The sequence below is a fragment of the Bos grunniens genome, chromosome 13, assembly GCF_055505025.1.
Source record: "Bos grunniens cultivar Pamir isolate PY7600 chromosome 13, Bosgru_T2T1.0, whole genome shotgun sequence".
Taxonomy (NCBI): Eukaryota; Metazoa; Chordata; class Mammalia; order Artiodactyla; family Bovidae; genus Bos; species Bos grunniens.
In genome coordinates this window covers 7,569,568-7,586,630 of record NC_141177.1, presented here as the reverse complement: position 1 = coordinate 7,586,630, position 17,063 = coordinate 7,569,568, and the positions used below count along the sequence as shown (strand labels likewise).

General features: G+C 46.4%; 1 protein-coding gene and 1 long non-coding RNA gene across 45 annotated transcripts in view; one reads left to right on the top strand and one right to left on the bottom strand.

Annotated features, from left to right (window-relative positions):
- ZMYND8 (zinc finger MYND-type containing 8) overlaps positions 1-17,063 on the bottom strand; it is a 152,730-nt gene that overhangs the window by 105,419 nt on the left and 30,248 nt on the right. For 40 of the 44 annotated variants that reach the window (XM_086331551.1, XM_086331523.1, XM_086331533.1 and 37 more), the window contains one exon: positions 9,641-9,711. In XM_086331551.1, the coding sequence (XP_086187677.1) occupies positions 9,641-9,665 (25 nt within the window). In that variant the 5' untranslated portion in view covers positions 9,666-9,711. Of the gene's footprint in view, positions 1-9,640; positions 9,712-13,521; positions 14,128-14,266; positions 14,586-14,926; positions 15,064-17,063 lie in introns of those variants that run through there. The other 4 variants (XM_086331519.1, XM_086331554.1, XM_086331549.1 and 1 more) reach the window with 4 other exon arrangements.
- On the top strand, positions 14,383-15,378 carry LOC147360068 (uncharacterized). Its single transcript, XR_015138949.1, has 2 exons — positions 14,383-14,507; positions 14,939-15,378. It is a non-coding gene; the product is annotated as an uncharacterized LOC147360068 (long non-coding RNA).

Here is a 17,063-nt window from a genome sequence, read left to right as displayed (position 1 = left end):
AAGACTCTACGCGCCCAACACAAGGGGCCGGGGTACAATCCCTGGGCCAGGGAACTAGATCCCACATGCTGCACCTAAGAAGTGCACATGCCACAAAGCTGCTTGCCACGACTAAGACTCAGCACAGCCTTAATATAAGCAAATAATTTTTTTAAGTGGTATGTGCTACAGCATGAATAAGCATAAGAACATTAATCTACAAGTAAGAAGTCAGACATGAACGTTCACATCCTAAATGATTCCATCTATACGAAATGATCCAGGTAAGCAAATCCAGAGAGGAAGAAAGCAGGTTAGTGGTTACCAGGAGCTGGGATAAATGGGCAACGAATGGGGAGTTACTGCTAACGGGTCAGGGAGTGTTTACTAGGGTGATGAAAATGTTCCAAAATAAGACTGTGGTGATTCACTGAACGAAGCTTCCCTGGTAGCTCAGCAGTAAAAGAATCCACCTGCCAATGCAGGAAATGAGGGTCTGATCCCTGGGTCGGGAAGGTCCCCTGGAGAAGGAAATGGCAACACACTCCAGTATTCCTGCCTGGGAAATCCCATGGACAGAGGAGCCTGGCGGGCCACAGTCCATGGGGTTGCAAAGAGTTGGACACGACTGAACGACTAAACAACAAGATGATCACTGAACAATTCTGTGACTGGATTAAAAAACATGTTGCTGGGAATTCCCTGGTGATTCAGTGGTTAGGACACTGTGTTTTCAGCACCAAAGGCACTGGTTCGATCCCTGGTCGGAGAACTAAAATCCCACATGCTGAGCAAATCGGCCAAACATAATACTAATACTTTAAAAATAAAAACCATGGTTCTGTTCCCTTTGAAACGCTGGCTCTCTGGGTTCCAGGAAAGCTGAAGGCAGGACAGAATTGCGCGGGGGAGCACCCCCACTCACCCCAACTCTGAGATGTGGGCTTGCCAAGCTTGCTCCCCTCAAGTTAATCATCAAGGGGCCTCCATCAATGGAGCAAAGTGAAATAACTACTCTTTGAAAACTTTCAAGCAAAAAGAAAAAAAGTGCCAGGATCTCTAAAAGGCCTCAGACCTAGAATGTTAACTCCAGAGGCACTGGGAGGAGGAAAAAGGAGAGATGGTTCTTTTGAAACTAAGGTTGAAAATGGATCATTGTAGATCACAGTCTTCTGGAACAACAGCAGTCACATAAACACGTTGACGTAGGTCAGGCTTCAAAACTGGGGCAAACGCAAGGTTTTCCACGAGTGAACCACGGCGATAAATTGCACAGAAGGTGCTGACGGGATTCCGTGAGCAGACTGCACCGAGGCTCTGCAGGCCAAGAGAAGGCAGGTTTCTCATTCAGAAAGCCGTATCCAACATTCTCAAGAGTTGCAGGATATTTTAGACCTTGTTGGGAGAGGAACAATCTGGTAGTTATCTAACTCGCAAATCAGCTCCTTCCACTGCACAGTACAAGGACGGCACTTCTCGGGCTGGAGGAAATGTGAAAGAGCCAAAACTGAGTTAAAAATACTGATGCTCATTTTTGAAAAGAAATATTCTCAGCACTTCAGCCTCGCACTGTGATTTAATGGGTGTTTACGGTTGTATTTTCTTAAAGTTTCCTTGGGGAGAAAAAAAAAAGAATGATACAAGGTCTCTGTCTGAGAGCCATCCTCATAAACAGTCCCTTTGTGAAACAAGCTTAATTTACATACAACAGTGAGAACGAGGATCCTGTACTAATTAAGGTCGGCCTGGTTAGCAAATTGCTGTAATTGTATATTCTCCAGCTTCCTGTCTTGGAAAACAGATTCATACCGAGGCAAATCTCAGCAAGAATGATACTGTTCAAGATTTTAATATCTTGGGCTTCCGTTGCATCTGTGCATGGTTTCCAAGTGACTTGTTCCCTTGCGCGGGTGACATTACACAGACATTTTTAAAAAATGGTTTCAGCTTCCGCAGCCTGGCATCCGCACACCACAATCATACTGCAAAATGCACACAGAGCAGGATCAAGACGCAGGCAGCCCAAACGGCAGCCTTTGTACGGGGCCGTGAGCGCCCAGCGTCCATCACTTTCCAGACTTTAAGTCCCTGTCCTTGGAGGAGCCACACTCCTACGTCGTGTGGCTAAAATCCCGTACTGAACTGTGCTGTGTCCAGTCTCCTGCAGAGAATGCAAACCCACAACTCTCCCACCACTTGTGACCCGGAGATGTGTTCTGCTGGGTTCGTGCATGGTCTTTCAGAAACTGGGCTACACAGATCACGATTCTAAACCAGGCATTTTTACAGGAGGCGGGCGCGGAGGGGAATAAAATCCCAGCTGGTGACACCAAGTGAGACATATTCCTGTTCCTGCTTTGTTCAGCAATCAGATGGAGGCACCCTACCCCTTTAGGACAGATGGTCTCCCACCCACCAAAGGCCCCCAAACCCTGGATACCAGCTACATTCAGTGGTCCACCTGCTGTCCCCTGAGGACATCTCACCCGGGATCCTGGGGACTCATGACCAAGTACAAAGGTTTAAGATCAAAGATAAAACCTAACCTCTCTTCTCTACTTGGCCACTTCATTAATCCCTCTGAGCTTCAGTTTCCTGAACTATAAAATGGGAATAACAACACACCTGTAACACAGCATTATTAAGAGAATAAAATAAAGTAATCTACATCTAATACTTGATACCTAGGAAGTACTCAGGAAAACAGCAGCTAGGCAAACACACTTGGCACCTCGACGGTAGTTCCGAGTTTTGCTCTAGCATCTTTCAGCAGATCATTACCCCTGGACACAAATGTCAACCTGACATCTTGAAAGTGCGAAAGCTTTGTCTCCTGAGAACTAAAACGCTCCAGTAAATGCCAGGGCTGGCGTTATGGCAATGACTGGCTTGGGAATTATTCAGTTAATAAGTGAGTATGTGTCAGGGGGAAGAGGGTGCACAAATTGAAATTCACTTAGAGAATCTAAAAGGTCGTACAAACTAGAGACAGGAACAGAATGAAAGAATTCTGAGCCAATTCCTGTTAGGATTTCTACGTTTCTCCACGACAGTTCAGGGTCTCCTCTCCACCCACAAGGAGGGCATGATGCTGCCAGTTTCCCAAGATGCCTGGTGGTCCTCATCCTCCTTTGAGGAATTATCTCTTCCCCAGTGAGGGCAACCCTGGGGGGTCCAAGTGTCTAGTACCAGCCCTTCCTTGAGCAAAGGGCAAAAAAAAGACACTAGGCAAGGGACTCTCCCTGCGGACTCTGTCCTATTGATCTGCAGAGACTGTACATTTAGCTTCACTGCCCAGAGCAGCCCTGGGCCTCCAGCCACTCCGCTGAGTCCATGAGGCAACTGACCACCTTCCAGTCCATCCCTTCCCTGCTCCAAAGAACCCGACCTGGCTTCCGCTGCTCACAACAAAAGAACCCCAATCGGACGGTATCAGGTAAGGGCTGAAGCATGAATTTCCCAAACCGTAAGAAAAGCAGGCTAGAGGAACAAGTATGTGTTCACGGAGCCCACAGCCTCACAACGTTGATTTCGAATCATCGGGACTAAGAGAGATAAGCCTTCACTCCCGCCTTTGCAAGGGGGTCACATTTGGACCAGGCTAACTTTAGCTCTCAGAGCCCCAGCAACCCAGTATCATAACTCCAGGCCTTTCTTTGCGTATGCAGCATCCTCACCTAACCCCAGAGGTTCTATCAGAAAGGCTCCCTAGACATAGAAGCAGCCAGTCAGTCACCTGGCCATCCGATGACCCTGGAGGGTGGGAGCTCGGCTCCACACAAGGAAAGCCGTCCAAGGCAGTCCCTGGGGAGAGTGGAAGGTCTCCCTCGAAACCAGGTACCCCTTCCCCTCCAGATTCCCCACCAGAACACAGGCTCCAAAGGTCCTGAGAAAATCAGTCCAAATGTCTCAGAGGATAGGATGCCTGTCCTGAGCATACCTGCTGGGCTACCCTATACAATTCTCTTTTTTTCAACTGAAGTACAATTTTTTATTGATTTATGTTATATTAAATTCAAGTATATAGCATTTCAATTCAGTATTTTTACAGATTATACCCCATTATGACAAAGTGACTGGAATTCCCTGTGCTGTGTGTACATCCTTATTGTCTATCTATTTCATAGACAGTGGTCTGTAGCTCTTAATCCCATACCCCTACGCTGCCCGTATATATGTTCCACACCTAAGTGACAGCATGCAGTGCCTGTCTTTGACTTATCTTGCTAAGCCAAGTATTGACTAGGTCCATGTGTGTTGCTGCAAAAAGCAGAATTTCATTCTTTTTTATAGCCGAGTAGTATTCATGTGTACATATGCATCTTCTTTATCCCTTCTCTTGATGGACACTTGGGTTCCTTCTGTATCTCAGCTATTGTAAATAGTACCGCTATGACTATCAGGGTGCACATGTCTTTTCAAATTACTTATACACACACACACACACACAACCAGGAGTGGACTGCTGTAACACGGTAGCTCTGTTTTTAGTTTCTTTGAGGAATCACCATACTGTTCTCCATAGGGGCTGCACCAATTTACCATCCCGCCAATAATGCAGCAAGGGTCTCCTTTTCCCCATATCATCGCCAATTCTCATTGTTTGTACTCGTTGATGATGGCCATTCTGAAAGGTATGAGGTGATCTCTTATTGTTAAAGTTTTGATTTGCATCTCTCTGACATTTGCGACGTTGAGCATCTTCCACGTGCCCAAAAGCCATCTGTGTGTTTTCTTTGGGAAAACGTCTATTCAGGTCTTCAGTCCATTTTTTGATTGGGTTGTTTGTTTTCTGATATTGGGCTTTATAAACTGTTTATATATTTTGGATTATACAATTCTTCATTAACGACCTCCATGCCCTCCTCCCGGAGAAGGCAATGGCACCCCACTCCAGTACTCTTGCCTGGAAAATCCCATGGATGGAGGAGCCTGGTAGGCTGCAGTCCATGGGGTCGCTAAGAGTCGGACACAACTGAGCGACTTTGCTTTCACTTTTCACTTTCATGCATTGGAGAAGGAAATGGCAACCCACTCCAGTGTTCTTGCCTGGAGAATCCCAGGGACGGCGGAGCCTGGTGGCTGCCGTCTATGGGGTCACACAGAGTCGGACACGACTGAAGTGACTTAGCATAGCATAGCATAGCATAGCATAGCATAGCACGCCCTCCTCCTGGAGACTGGAAGCAGGGAAAGAAGCAGAACTTGCTGAGTAAGGCTTCCACCTGATAGGCTTATCAACACAAGTGTATCCCTCCTCAGCTGATTCTAATCATGGTTAACACGTCCATGCACTAGCCATGTTCCTGGCACTGATCTGGGTGCCCTGCACATGTGAGCAAATTTAATCTCCACCATAACCCTCTGTTCTTATCACCCACCATGCACAAGGGGAAACTGAGCCATGAAGAACAGCCCAGCTAGGCACAGGGCAGCCAGAATGCAAGCTCAGGGAGTCTGACACTAGAGCAGGTTTTCTTAAACCTCCGTGCCATCCTGCCTCTCAAATGGAAGGGAAAGGTTGACAGTGGTGGTATAGGCCCTGGAGAGAGAAGGGGCCTGCAACATAGCCTAGGAGACCATCAACAAACAAACAAATAGAAGCATAATATCGTGGACAAGGGCTATGAAGACCTTCTGGAATGCCGTGAATGTTCAACCACCTTGATCCGGGCCGTGGTTCCACAAGTGCACACACGTGTTAAAGTGCATCAAGCTGAATGCTGAACATAAGACTTTAAATGGGGAGTTCCCCGGTAGGCCAGTGGCTAGGACTCCACGCTTCCAGTGAAGGGGGCCTGGGTTCAATCCCTGGTCAGAGAACTAGACGCCATATGCTGCAACTAAGAGTTCACGTGCCTGCAACTAAAGACCCTACACGCTGCAACTAAGATCTGGTATAGCCAGATGAACTTTTCTTTTTTTTTTTTTTACGATTTTAAATGTACCAGAAAATGGTAAGGAATGGCAGATGGTAGGAGCCACTTCTCACTGTGAGAGTGGGAGATCAGGGATTACTTTACGGACAGAAAGCTAGAAGGATCCAGGTGGTCATGGATCAGACTCAGAGACACCTGCAGGAGCTCAATTTAACATAGATACAGATAGAAGTACTTATAGACGCGCCTACATGTAGGTTCCCGTGCACATACGTGTTTCTTCACTCTGTCAGCTCAAAGGCCCTAGAAGCAAAGACACCTCAGTAGCAATGAGCACATCCAGCACCCAGATCTTGGTTTCTAAAGCTATTCTCCAATAACAAACAGGGGGCCTCAGGGAAATGGCTAATTCTAGGCAGAAAATACATACAAGATGAGCCTATGTGGTGGTGGTGGTTTAGTCACTAAGTCGTGTGCGACTCTTTGAGACCCCATGGACTGTAGTCCACCAGGCTCCTCTGTCCATGGGATCTCCCAGTCAAGAATACTGGAGTGGGTGGCCAATTCCTTCACCAAGGGATCTTCCCAACCCAGGGATTGAACCTGTGGCTCCTGCGGCTCCTGTCCTGCAGGCAGCGTTCTACTGTACCCTGAGCCACCAGGGAAGACCCAAACGAGCCTAAAGCATCCTAAGAAATGCCCAGAGCACTTCTGCAGTGGAAGAAAGTAAAACAGTATTCAGTCAATCAACCGATCAACCAACAATGACGTCAAAGGGACACAGGAGCCAACTGAAAATGCTCCCAGTGGCCAAAGCTGGAACAATTTGAGCAACAAAATAAGTAAGTAGTACTGAACTATAACCCAAAGTATAAAACAGTTTAGTCCTGCTGATATAAATAAATGGCTGAACAAACATATGAGGAAAACAAGACAAATCTCCCATTCAGAAGAATACAAAATACTTTATGTAGATATTCTGGCCTTCGGGAGATGGGACGTGGCTCCCTACTCTGTAAATGTGGGCTGGGCACTGTGACTTCTTTCCAAAAAGGAAGGGGAAAAACCTGACAAGCATCCCCTTGGCCAAGTGACCAAGGTCAACATCACCAGTGGTAAACTATATTCACAGTACATACCCTTGATATGATGTGATGAAAACGGCACTTTAAAGCCTTCCTCTCAGAAACCCGTAATTCCAGGCTACTCCAGTCCAACCATGAGAAAATTATTATCCCCAAATGAGGATCATCTTACAAAATACTGCCAAACTAGCAAAGCCATCAAAAACAAGGAAGATTTAACAAACTGTCACAGCCAAGAGGATTCTAAAGCAGACACATCACTTAAATGTCATGTGGGAGCCTGGGTGGGGTCTTGGAACAGAAAAGGGATCTTAGTGGAAAAAACTAAGGAAATCTGAATGAAGCACACCAATTCATTAATTGTGACATATGGACCAGACCAATATATGGTGTTAATAAGAGAGGGGAAACGGTGTGTGTACCTGTGTGTGTGTGGGGCGGGGGCAGGAGGTACTATGGGAACACTCTGCTTATCCAGAAAGCTAAAAACTGCTCTAAAATGAGGCTTATTTTGAAAACCTATCAGAAAACAATGGAAGGGCTCCGTGGACTGGGTGGCCACCGAAGGCCTCCCTGAGGTGATGACGTCTGAGACGGCTGAGATGAGAAAACTAGGCAGCCGGACCCAGGGCGGCATGCTCCCAGCAAAGGGCCCCCAGGAGAAGACGGAGCGGGGAGGAGGAGTGGGGAGCTCAAGTGAGGTCAGGCGCACAGAGCATCCCAGGTAAACAAAAGAGAAGGAAGCTGAAGGGCTCAGGCTAGGCAGGACGGTCACAGTGACTGCAGACTGGAGCCTGAGGGCGCTGGAAGGGCAGTGGAGGGACTCAGCAAGAGCAGACAGATCCGATGGAGGTGTTTTTCCAAGATCACCCTGGCTGCTGTTGGGAGAAGATGGGGAGGTGCAGATAAGAAAGAGGGACAGAGATGATCCCAGAGTGATCACACCTCGGGCAGCCCAGACATAGGGTGAAGGGCCAGGAACGTCCAGGGGGTCTGCAAGATGAGAAGTGGGGTCTCCACACACAGACGGACGGGCCTGAGCAGGCTGATAGTCCCCAGTTTGGACCCTTTTGGAGAACGACTGGGTTCCGGGCCCTTCCAGGCCCTGAGCGTTCAGGAAAGAAGCACCTCCTTGGAATCAGAGCCTCGATGTGGTCCAATCCCATCCTACACTGACCACCTGGGAGACATTAGCACTCAGAGCCTCAGTTTCCTCATCTGTAAAATGGGAACACGACCTCCCACATCCTCCCAGGTTAAGAAAAGGCTCCTGGACCCTCCAAGCACAGCCTGCATAAATGCCGCCAGCATGCGTTATCTTCACAAGAGAAGCCCAAGGTGGAAGGACTCTTGGAATCTAACCCAACAGCCCATTTTACAGATAAGAAAACTGAGCAGCAGAGCCAGAAAAGTGTCCAAGTGATGCACAGATCAAGCACAAAGAGCCCACCTCCAGCTCCCATTCTCTCGAGTTTCTTCTCCACAGTCAATTCTGACCACCAAGGGGAGCTGGGACCTGCTTCCCATCGGCAGCTGTCTCCAGACACCTTTTGTTCAGATTCCCCTGCGGCTCTGCTGCTGGTCTAGCCTGAGCTGGGTGGGGGCTGTGGGGAAGGGCAGCAGGCCTCAGACTGGGCCTTGTCTCCCTCCCAACATCCTCTTCCCGCTCCCCAGGCACTGACCACCCACCCGGGCAGCCCAGCCTGCCCACCTCTTTGAACCAGGCCAGACCCTATCAGGCTGGCCAGACCCAACAACAGCCACCACCAGCTGACCCTCCTCATCGCCCAGAATGACAGGCTGTCTTATAAAAACCCTCAAAAAGCTCTGTTGTCTCAAACCCCTTTATGGAACCACATTTTGTGAAGCTCGTGAGCTGGAAAGGAGTCTTTCTGGCCGAGTCTATACTCATCCTCTGTCTAGCCCTCCCCGCCGCCCCCAGCACAGGTACCCAGTGACTTGTCGAAGGCATAACAACACCATGGTACAACCACTTAGTTTGGAGAGGAGCATTTTCATCAACCTTCTAAAAGCACCCCTAAGGCAACGTGGATAACTGCTTCCTTGTAGGAAACCTAGTAAAATGTCATACAGACCAAGCAAAAAGTTACCAATATCACAATTAGAAGATCTTTGAGGCACTCTAACACAGGATTCTGAACAGAAGCACACACCGGTGTTTACTCTGACTCGCAAAATTCTAACACTGGCCCCAGAATTCCAGGAGGTCCTAACATTTTCCTTTACTCACTAACCAAGACCACCGTTTTCCAGGAAGTGGATCACCTTCGTTCCACCTTCGCAATTCCAAAGAGACCTTTTATTAAAATCGGAAACCAAGAAGCGGCTGGAGATGCCCGTTGCTTCTAGAACATGCTTTATTTAAATTGATTCCCAAAAGTCACCCTGCAGAGAGCTAGCCAGCCATCCTCAGTCATGACACACACCACGTAAGACTGACTGTCAGGACAATTCCCAACAGGTCAGAACACCTCGCCAGACATGCAAGGGAAAGAAAATCAGGAGGAGATTTCTCTATAAATGAGGGTCATCCATCAAAGGCGCCAACCTCTCAAAATGGGAGGAGTGTCGCAACCTCGGCTCGTAAGCCACACTTGACTGCACTACAACAACAAGAAAAAGGAATTCCAATTTCCTCCTCTGCTCTGGAATAGATAACACAAGGTTTTTACTTACCTTTGGAGCGGGTGGAAATATCCATGCCCTCTACCACCTCCTGTTCTGTTTTTATTTCCTCTTCAGCCAAGCTGAAACAGAGCAAATTATGTTCACGTTTTAGGTAGACTGAGAACTTGCCCCGTGGGGGCATTTATTCAGAAGTTCTAACAACAAAGCCACCTTTTTAAGACAATCCCCCATCCTTAGATGAGGCACGGGGAAAGAAACCCACATCTGATTTCAAACGAAGTGTTAAGATTCCTATAGGGGTTTTTTAAAATAATAGTTTGTTCTTGAAGTCAAATGACTATTCCAGTTGTCATGCTATTGGGGGATGCAAAAGGCTTTTTTTAAATGAGACACACAGTTACAATCTACCGCCCTGGACCAGTGAAAACCCAGCCTCTGAGTAAGTAAGTTTCTTGTTAACACTGGGTTCAGGCTGGAGATGGTTTTCAGGGTACTTGGAGTTCTGATCTCTTTGAGTTCTGCAAGGCAAAGAGTATCTTTGCAGACCTCCCTGCTAAATCTTAAAATTCCCCAATGAGGCAGTGATGAGGCAGGGACATGAAAATACATACATTAAATCACAAAGTAGAAAAATATGCCTAGGCTAGAAGCAAAAGGCCTGGCTTCAAAACATTCAAACCACCAGCATTTAGCCCAGGAATTAAGATTGGGGTCTCCACACTCCCAGCCCCTGGGATGTTTCTTCTCTGCAGCAGGCATGGCTTAGAGAAAGTATTCAGCACTCTTCTGAGCTGTGACTAATTATCTCCCCCCTCCAAAGTGGAATGAGGAAGGATTATTTAAAAGACAGGCTGAGAGTTGGGGGTTGGGACAAGAAGTAGGGAAAACCAGGCCCCTTCACCAGAATCTTCTCTCCCTCTCTTGGCCAGAACTCTCCCCAGCTGAACAAAGTGCAGGCTATTTCCATTTTTCCCATGGATACACATACACTTCTCAGGCCACGCCAGGAAGATCTGCTTTTAAAAGTGCCAACTATTTGAGGTGTTAGAACTTTCCAAACATTCAGCTGACAACAAAGTGATAAGAATTTGAGCAATTATTCTACATGCATTTCCATCGGACTGTGGTTCAACAAGAAGAAATGAGTGCATCTCCAATTGAGATGGCTGAAATTTTCTGGAAGCCTCAAGAGCCAGAACAGGAGGGAGGCTGGGTAAGGCAGGAAGAATCAGAATGTCCCGCCTGTGTTTTGTGGTCTGGGACAGTGATGAGACAAAGTCCCAAATGGCTTGGAACCTCAGGGTCAGGTGGAAATGCATTTAGGAGAGTTCAGTGTTTGGTGAGACTAGATAGAAAAAGGAAGAGATGAGAGCTCAGGACCTAGTTAGAAGAACTTGGAGGCCTCCAACTTCACTGGTCTCAGCAAAGAGAAGAAAGAGAAAGGTAGTTTACTTTTAAGCCAGAATATTAACACATTTAGGCCTCTGATATTGAACCCTGTTGACAATTTCATTCACACTGCATCTGTAGGGAAAGCTTGGGACAAACCACCAGAGAAACAACAGACATGTTGTCACAAGCGGTTTTCGTCAGAAGCCAGCGCCTCTGAAATTTAAACATGTTGCTAACATGCAATAATAGAACAGTGATTTGTGGCAGGTGATTTTAGCACGGGTACTTTTTCTTCCAACTTAAGAGGCAAACATTCTCAACTTCGAAACACACCCCCTGCATGTAACACACCCAGTCGAATGGATGCTGCTGATGGTTTCTTGCTTGGGGTGACTGGAAATAAATTTTAACAGAAAGCCCCAGGCGGTCCCTTCAGAGAGGGGGGAAAATGGTCAGCTTCAAAAGCACAAAGAGCAACCTTGATCTTTCTAGCAACTAGAATTCTGTTCCCCTCTCTAGCACGAAGTATGTGAAATACTAAACTTCTTGAAACTGATCCCATATTTTGAGTGATGGAAGAAACGCTAATCTGGTATCCAACCAAAATGTTCGGTGGTGAAAAGAAACAATTATGCATTTACAGAGCCTACCCCTCCTCCCCCAAACCCACTTGAAGGATTTCTGCAGTGATGAAAACATTCAAAGGTGTATTGATCACGGAGGAGGGCTGCATTCAAGAGAACAATTATTTGGCTTGTAACAGCCTAGAGGAGGCTGAATACTTCAGGGAGGAAAGCTGCTGAGAGGCTAAGAAAATGCAAACTAGCAAAGGGGTAGCTATTTGCTGCAGAGTTTAAGATAATCAATGCTGGAGCAGAAAAGGGGAAAAAAAGTTAAGCTGTTTTATCTTTCCAAGTATTACAAAGTGGGCACCATAATCACCTAACTCCAACAACAGCACCACCAGCTTTAGCCAAGGATTTGAAGGACAACAATTTCAGAAAACCATCTTTTTCACAGATCAGCAAGCCATCCTTTCAAAGGGAACTCATACATGCACGCGCGCGCGCGCGCGCGCACACACACACACACACACACACAATAACTTGTATTTGACTAAAGGAAACTGCAATGTCTATGCATTTAAAGGGCAAAAAAAAAAAATTCATTTACAAAAGACCAGAATGCAAAATTAGTCATTTTGAATAGCCACATCTAAAGGGACTTCCTTTTTTCTACACCACTGATCTCTTTTTTTTTTTTTTTTTTTTTTTTTTTGCTTTTTTGGTTTAGTGTTAAGTACTAGTATGTTGTTAGGTGGGGGGAAAATATGAATATTACATCAAAAGTGGTGGTGAGAAAAGATTTGTACCTGTCTGAATGCCCCCACAGATCTCGGTCAATTTAGGTTAAGAACTGTTCAGTCATTTGGAGGAAAACAAAAAAGCAGTCAAATAATAACTGTTAAGAAAAAGAGGCTACGTCTGGAGAAAAGACGTTGAACTCTTGTCATTAACACATTAAAGTCTTACAAAATACACAGCATTTTTCCTTCCATATCTGCTAGCTTCCAGCAACCCCGATTATTTAAATCCAAAACAATGGAACAAGCAGTCCTTGTTTCAAACTGACATTACTTTTTTTTTTTTTTTAGGTCGGCTGGGGGCCCGCTAAGGGAAAGAGTAAAATTAGCTGAAAATCAAACAACAGCCTCTCACCCCAACAGGAAAATACCCCACCAACTAGTTGTATATACTGTATGCTCCCACCACCATCCCCTCTTACACTCACAGGTTCGCCTAAGTCACTTGCCCCTGGATTTCACACACTGATACATTTCAGGCAATTAAAGAAGAAATAACCAGCCCCTGCACAACCAAGACCATCCCATCCCGCCCAGAAAGAATAGAAGATTTCTCCCCCAATGCCTGAGCAAGAAAACCTCTGCTTACTTAACCTGCATGCACTGGAAAAGAGCAATTAAAAGTTGCAGATGAACTGCACCTCCAGGATGTTTTAAGCCTTCTGATTATTAATTCTGAAGACTCAAGGCTGGTCCGTAATTCCCAGGAATCCCATCCCCTCCACACTTCCAGTAGAGAGAGAGAAAAGAGAAAAAATAGCTAGTTTGGATAGAAAACTGCCTGGAAACACAATGCCCAGATATTTCTTTTCCCCAAGTGCCCTTACTATTTGACTTTTAACCAAGAATATCTAACCCCTCTTAGAATATATAACCAGCATGCACAAGACTCTGGGTCTACAGCTGAGGACCATCACACAGCAATTCAAGAATCATGCAATCAGTAGAAAGGACTTTTCCTTCAGCTTTTTACTTTCATTCAAAATACCAAACTGGTCCAGGCTGTAAGAAATATTTCATCCCCAAGATACAAACATCTTTCCTCTTCCAGATCACAAAAGAGGGAATATCAAAATCCAAACACCATGCTTCCCTAAATCTGCAATTAATTTCTTTAAAAATGGGGGGGGCGGGGGAGGGAGGGAATGGTTAGCAGCTTTATATAAGCACTCACCTAAAACAGGCAGAGTCATCGGGAGCTAAGCTATTTATGCAGGATTCTTAAAATGGCGTCTGGCAACACTGCCTCATTCCTGTATTGAAGCTAAAATGGTAGCAGTTTGTTCAATAGCTGTAGCTCTGGCTTAAGCAGCCCTGCTAGTTTCAAAGCCACCTTCCTAAATATCAGAACTAGGAAAAAGCTCAACCAAAGGACACCAACAACCAAACGTTTAGAGGCTTAAAAAAAAATCTGCAGTGACAGGGGGAGTTTGTGAAGTCACAGGTTCCTAAGGAAAACCCTTCTCTTTCAGATCCTGAGCCTTCAACGTGAGGCTCTACAGTGAGGCCCCCTTACCCTCGAATTAGGTGGGTGGAAGGTTAAGAATCAGGCAGCCCTGTGGCATAAAGTGCAGACAGACAGGTGTCTGCGCAGACAACAAAAATCTTAAAAGGGCACAGGCTGGGGAGGGGGAAGGAAGCCCATTCCCCCTTGCTGGTAGATTAGAAACCAGCCTTGCATCCCTACCAAAGAGGAGCTGGGGAAAATGAAAAGTGCGTCCAGGGCAGCAGGCATCTGAAGGGCTGTACCCCAGTCTGAGGCCAGAGGAAAATAAAAAGGCCATTTAATAAGCCTGGAAACGGCCCCCAACACCCAGCCAGTCCTAAGACAGTTAACATCAAGGAAAAGACAATCCGAGTCTGCAGAGGAGAAACAACAGGAAAACCTCCCCCTTAGCCAAGGCGCAAAGAATACTCACAAATTAATTTTTGTCCACCCCCAACAGAGCCCTCAAAATTAACCATGGGTTTAGCAAAACCTGCTTTCACAGGCCGAGCTAAGAGCCTCATAGTGGATAATGTAATTTACGGTTACAGGTCTGAGCATGGCCTCAGAGTTTTCAAGGTGACTGTTTTGGAGCTTCAGGAGAGAAAGGAGGGCAGAGTGCCCAACGCTGTGCCAGGGCGAGGACGGGCGGCTGGCTCCTGGCCGGCCGGTAGGTAGGTAATCTTGATGAGGAGGGACAGGCTGGCAGCCCAGTTCGCTGCACTGCTGAAATGGCTCCTGCCTGCTTGTTTATCAGTAAGCAGAGTGGGGCGGAGGGGGAAGGGCGGCCATAGCCTTAGCAACCTGAAGCCAAGGGTGAATCCTTACTTGCTTCTGCCTTTGCAAGCAAGGCAAGGGCTGGCTTGCTACACTGACTCTCCCTTCCTCCTTCTCTGCGGTGGGGTGACCAGGGCACTTTTGCAGGTATCCTTCTTTTCAGGGTCAAAGCAGAGGTAAAGCCAGACCTAGGGCTTTCCAGCCGACAAATGTCTGTGGCCTCTGCCCAGGAGACAGAAGGGGAAAAGGAGTCAAGAGAAACAAAGAGATCACACACGTGTGAGGTGGCTGGACTTTGCAAAAAAGAAAAACCTACCTTTGCTTTCAGGTTTTGCTGGGTTGCTGTCACCCCGCTTTCTGAAAGAGTGACTCATCGCCACCGGCCCCCCCCGCCATGTCTCCTGTTTAAAACCTGAAGCCATTTCCCCACTGTTCTCCCCGGGTAAGAAAAAGGGGAATGTTTTGTTTAAAATAAAAGGGGTAACAAGAAAGAAAGAAAGAAAAAAAAGCTATTGTTTTCATCTCTAATTTATAATCCAGGAGGCCCCATTGTTGCTTTTCTTCCTGACTCAAATCTTTGAGCTGTTAATTATAAAAGTAACTAGACTCAGCTTCAGCAGGCAAATCATGATCCTATGCAGCAATTAGAAAAACTCTGTAGAAAGTTTACTGAGTGATTATATATAATTAATTCTTAGTTACAGACAGAACATTGACCATTTTCTGGAGCTAATAAAAGCAGTTACTCCCCCTCCCCCACACGAATGCCACTTAATTTCCCAAAGCAGAAAGTGAATCCATCCTGGAGGGTCTTGAAGGGAAAAAAAAAAAAGAGAGAAAGAGAGGAATCAAAAGCTCCAGTGTCTGTGTTTGTTCCTTGCAGCTGTGCATCCTCTTTGGGGATTGAGGCAGAAGGAAAAAGGAAAACAGCCCAACAGTTCTGTTCCTCCCTCTGCAAATTTACAAATGTGGCAGAGAGAACCCATCTACCTTGATGTAAAAAAGAAAAGGTGGGGGGAGGGAGATGCCCTAGGCATGGAACCTAGGGGATGCTTCAGCTCAGCAGACCTCCTTTTCCTAAAAGGAACAAAGATGGTAGAAATTTCCAGAAGGCCTGATCTGGGTCCGGCCACTGCAACTGTCAATCTGTAACCTTTCCTCCAAGTCTATTGGCTCAAAAGCTGGTAAGAGGAAGCCCATTGGGCTGCACGGTGAGGCAGGTCTGCTGCCTCTTACCTAGTCCTGCTGCAATGCAGACATTTATTTACCCTCACCCCCTACCCCGAGTGAAAGCTGGAAAACAATACTACTTTGAGAGCAATTAACTTTTTACAGACTCATGTCTGCTGCTTGGCCACAGTACCAGAGGCAAGAGGCTGGCTTGGTCCAGGGCTGAGAACTTGCTGGGGCTGCACATCTGAAAACAGATCTTGGCTTTGCAAACCTGTGGGAGCCATTTTAATGCAAGCTTTTGGAGGACAAGTGCCCTGCCCTTAGGTCTCCTTCCAGCCCAACAAATACACTATTATGCAAACACTGACGGCAAGAAACCAGCAGTCTTGTGATTAGATACTGCGCCTATGAACCTCAATATGTAATTTTCATTTACAGCCAGGAGATAAGAACAAAGAAAAGAGCTAAAGTGTCTGAACTTTCTGGTGTGGGGTACAAGCACACAGTTCTAAGTACATTTCATCATTAATGGCCTGTCTCTTTACTCTGAGAAGCTGGCCTGTCTTACACAGACTTTTCTCACGCTTAGAATGAGGTACATTCCTCGTTATTAAATGACCTTTTCCCAATGGGTTCTCAAAGGTGGGTTGCTGAACACCACTTTAAAAGAAAGACTACTGACTCCATAAAGTTGGCAAAATACAGCAACTGAATATACTTCCAGCTTTTACAGTCCTGGATTGGTCTCCAGGCTGGAAATGTATGAAGTGGAAAGTCTAGGGAAATTCTGAAGCGAACGCTAAGCAAGAAGCTACTTTTTTGACTCTGAAGTTCTAGCTGCAGCCTTGAGAGATCAAGGGGAAATGTAAAAAGTAAGAAATAAATCAGAAGTAAAGGCAGGCGTGCATACAGATGTGTGGGGCAGGCTTGGAAAAAGGCCGGGTCTGGGATGTACTGAATCCTGAATCAGACCAAGTTTGGCAGTGGGTGGGATTTTTACAGACATGTTAAGTATCTTAAAACATAAGTACTGACACCACCCCCCCCACACACACACCACCACCCCAGCTCCTCCCCCCCACCCCCCCCTGCTCTGTGACTCTAACACCAAGCAGTTTCCTTACATTTCACAAGCAGATTGCCTCCCCAGAGTTTTCTACTTAATATCCAAACAAACCCAATTCAAGGTCTCCAGTCAAGTCACAATGAACTGAACAATTTCTCCCTGTCTGAGGGTAAACAGGAAGTATAATCTTCAATCCTAGACCCAGGTTATCAGG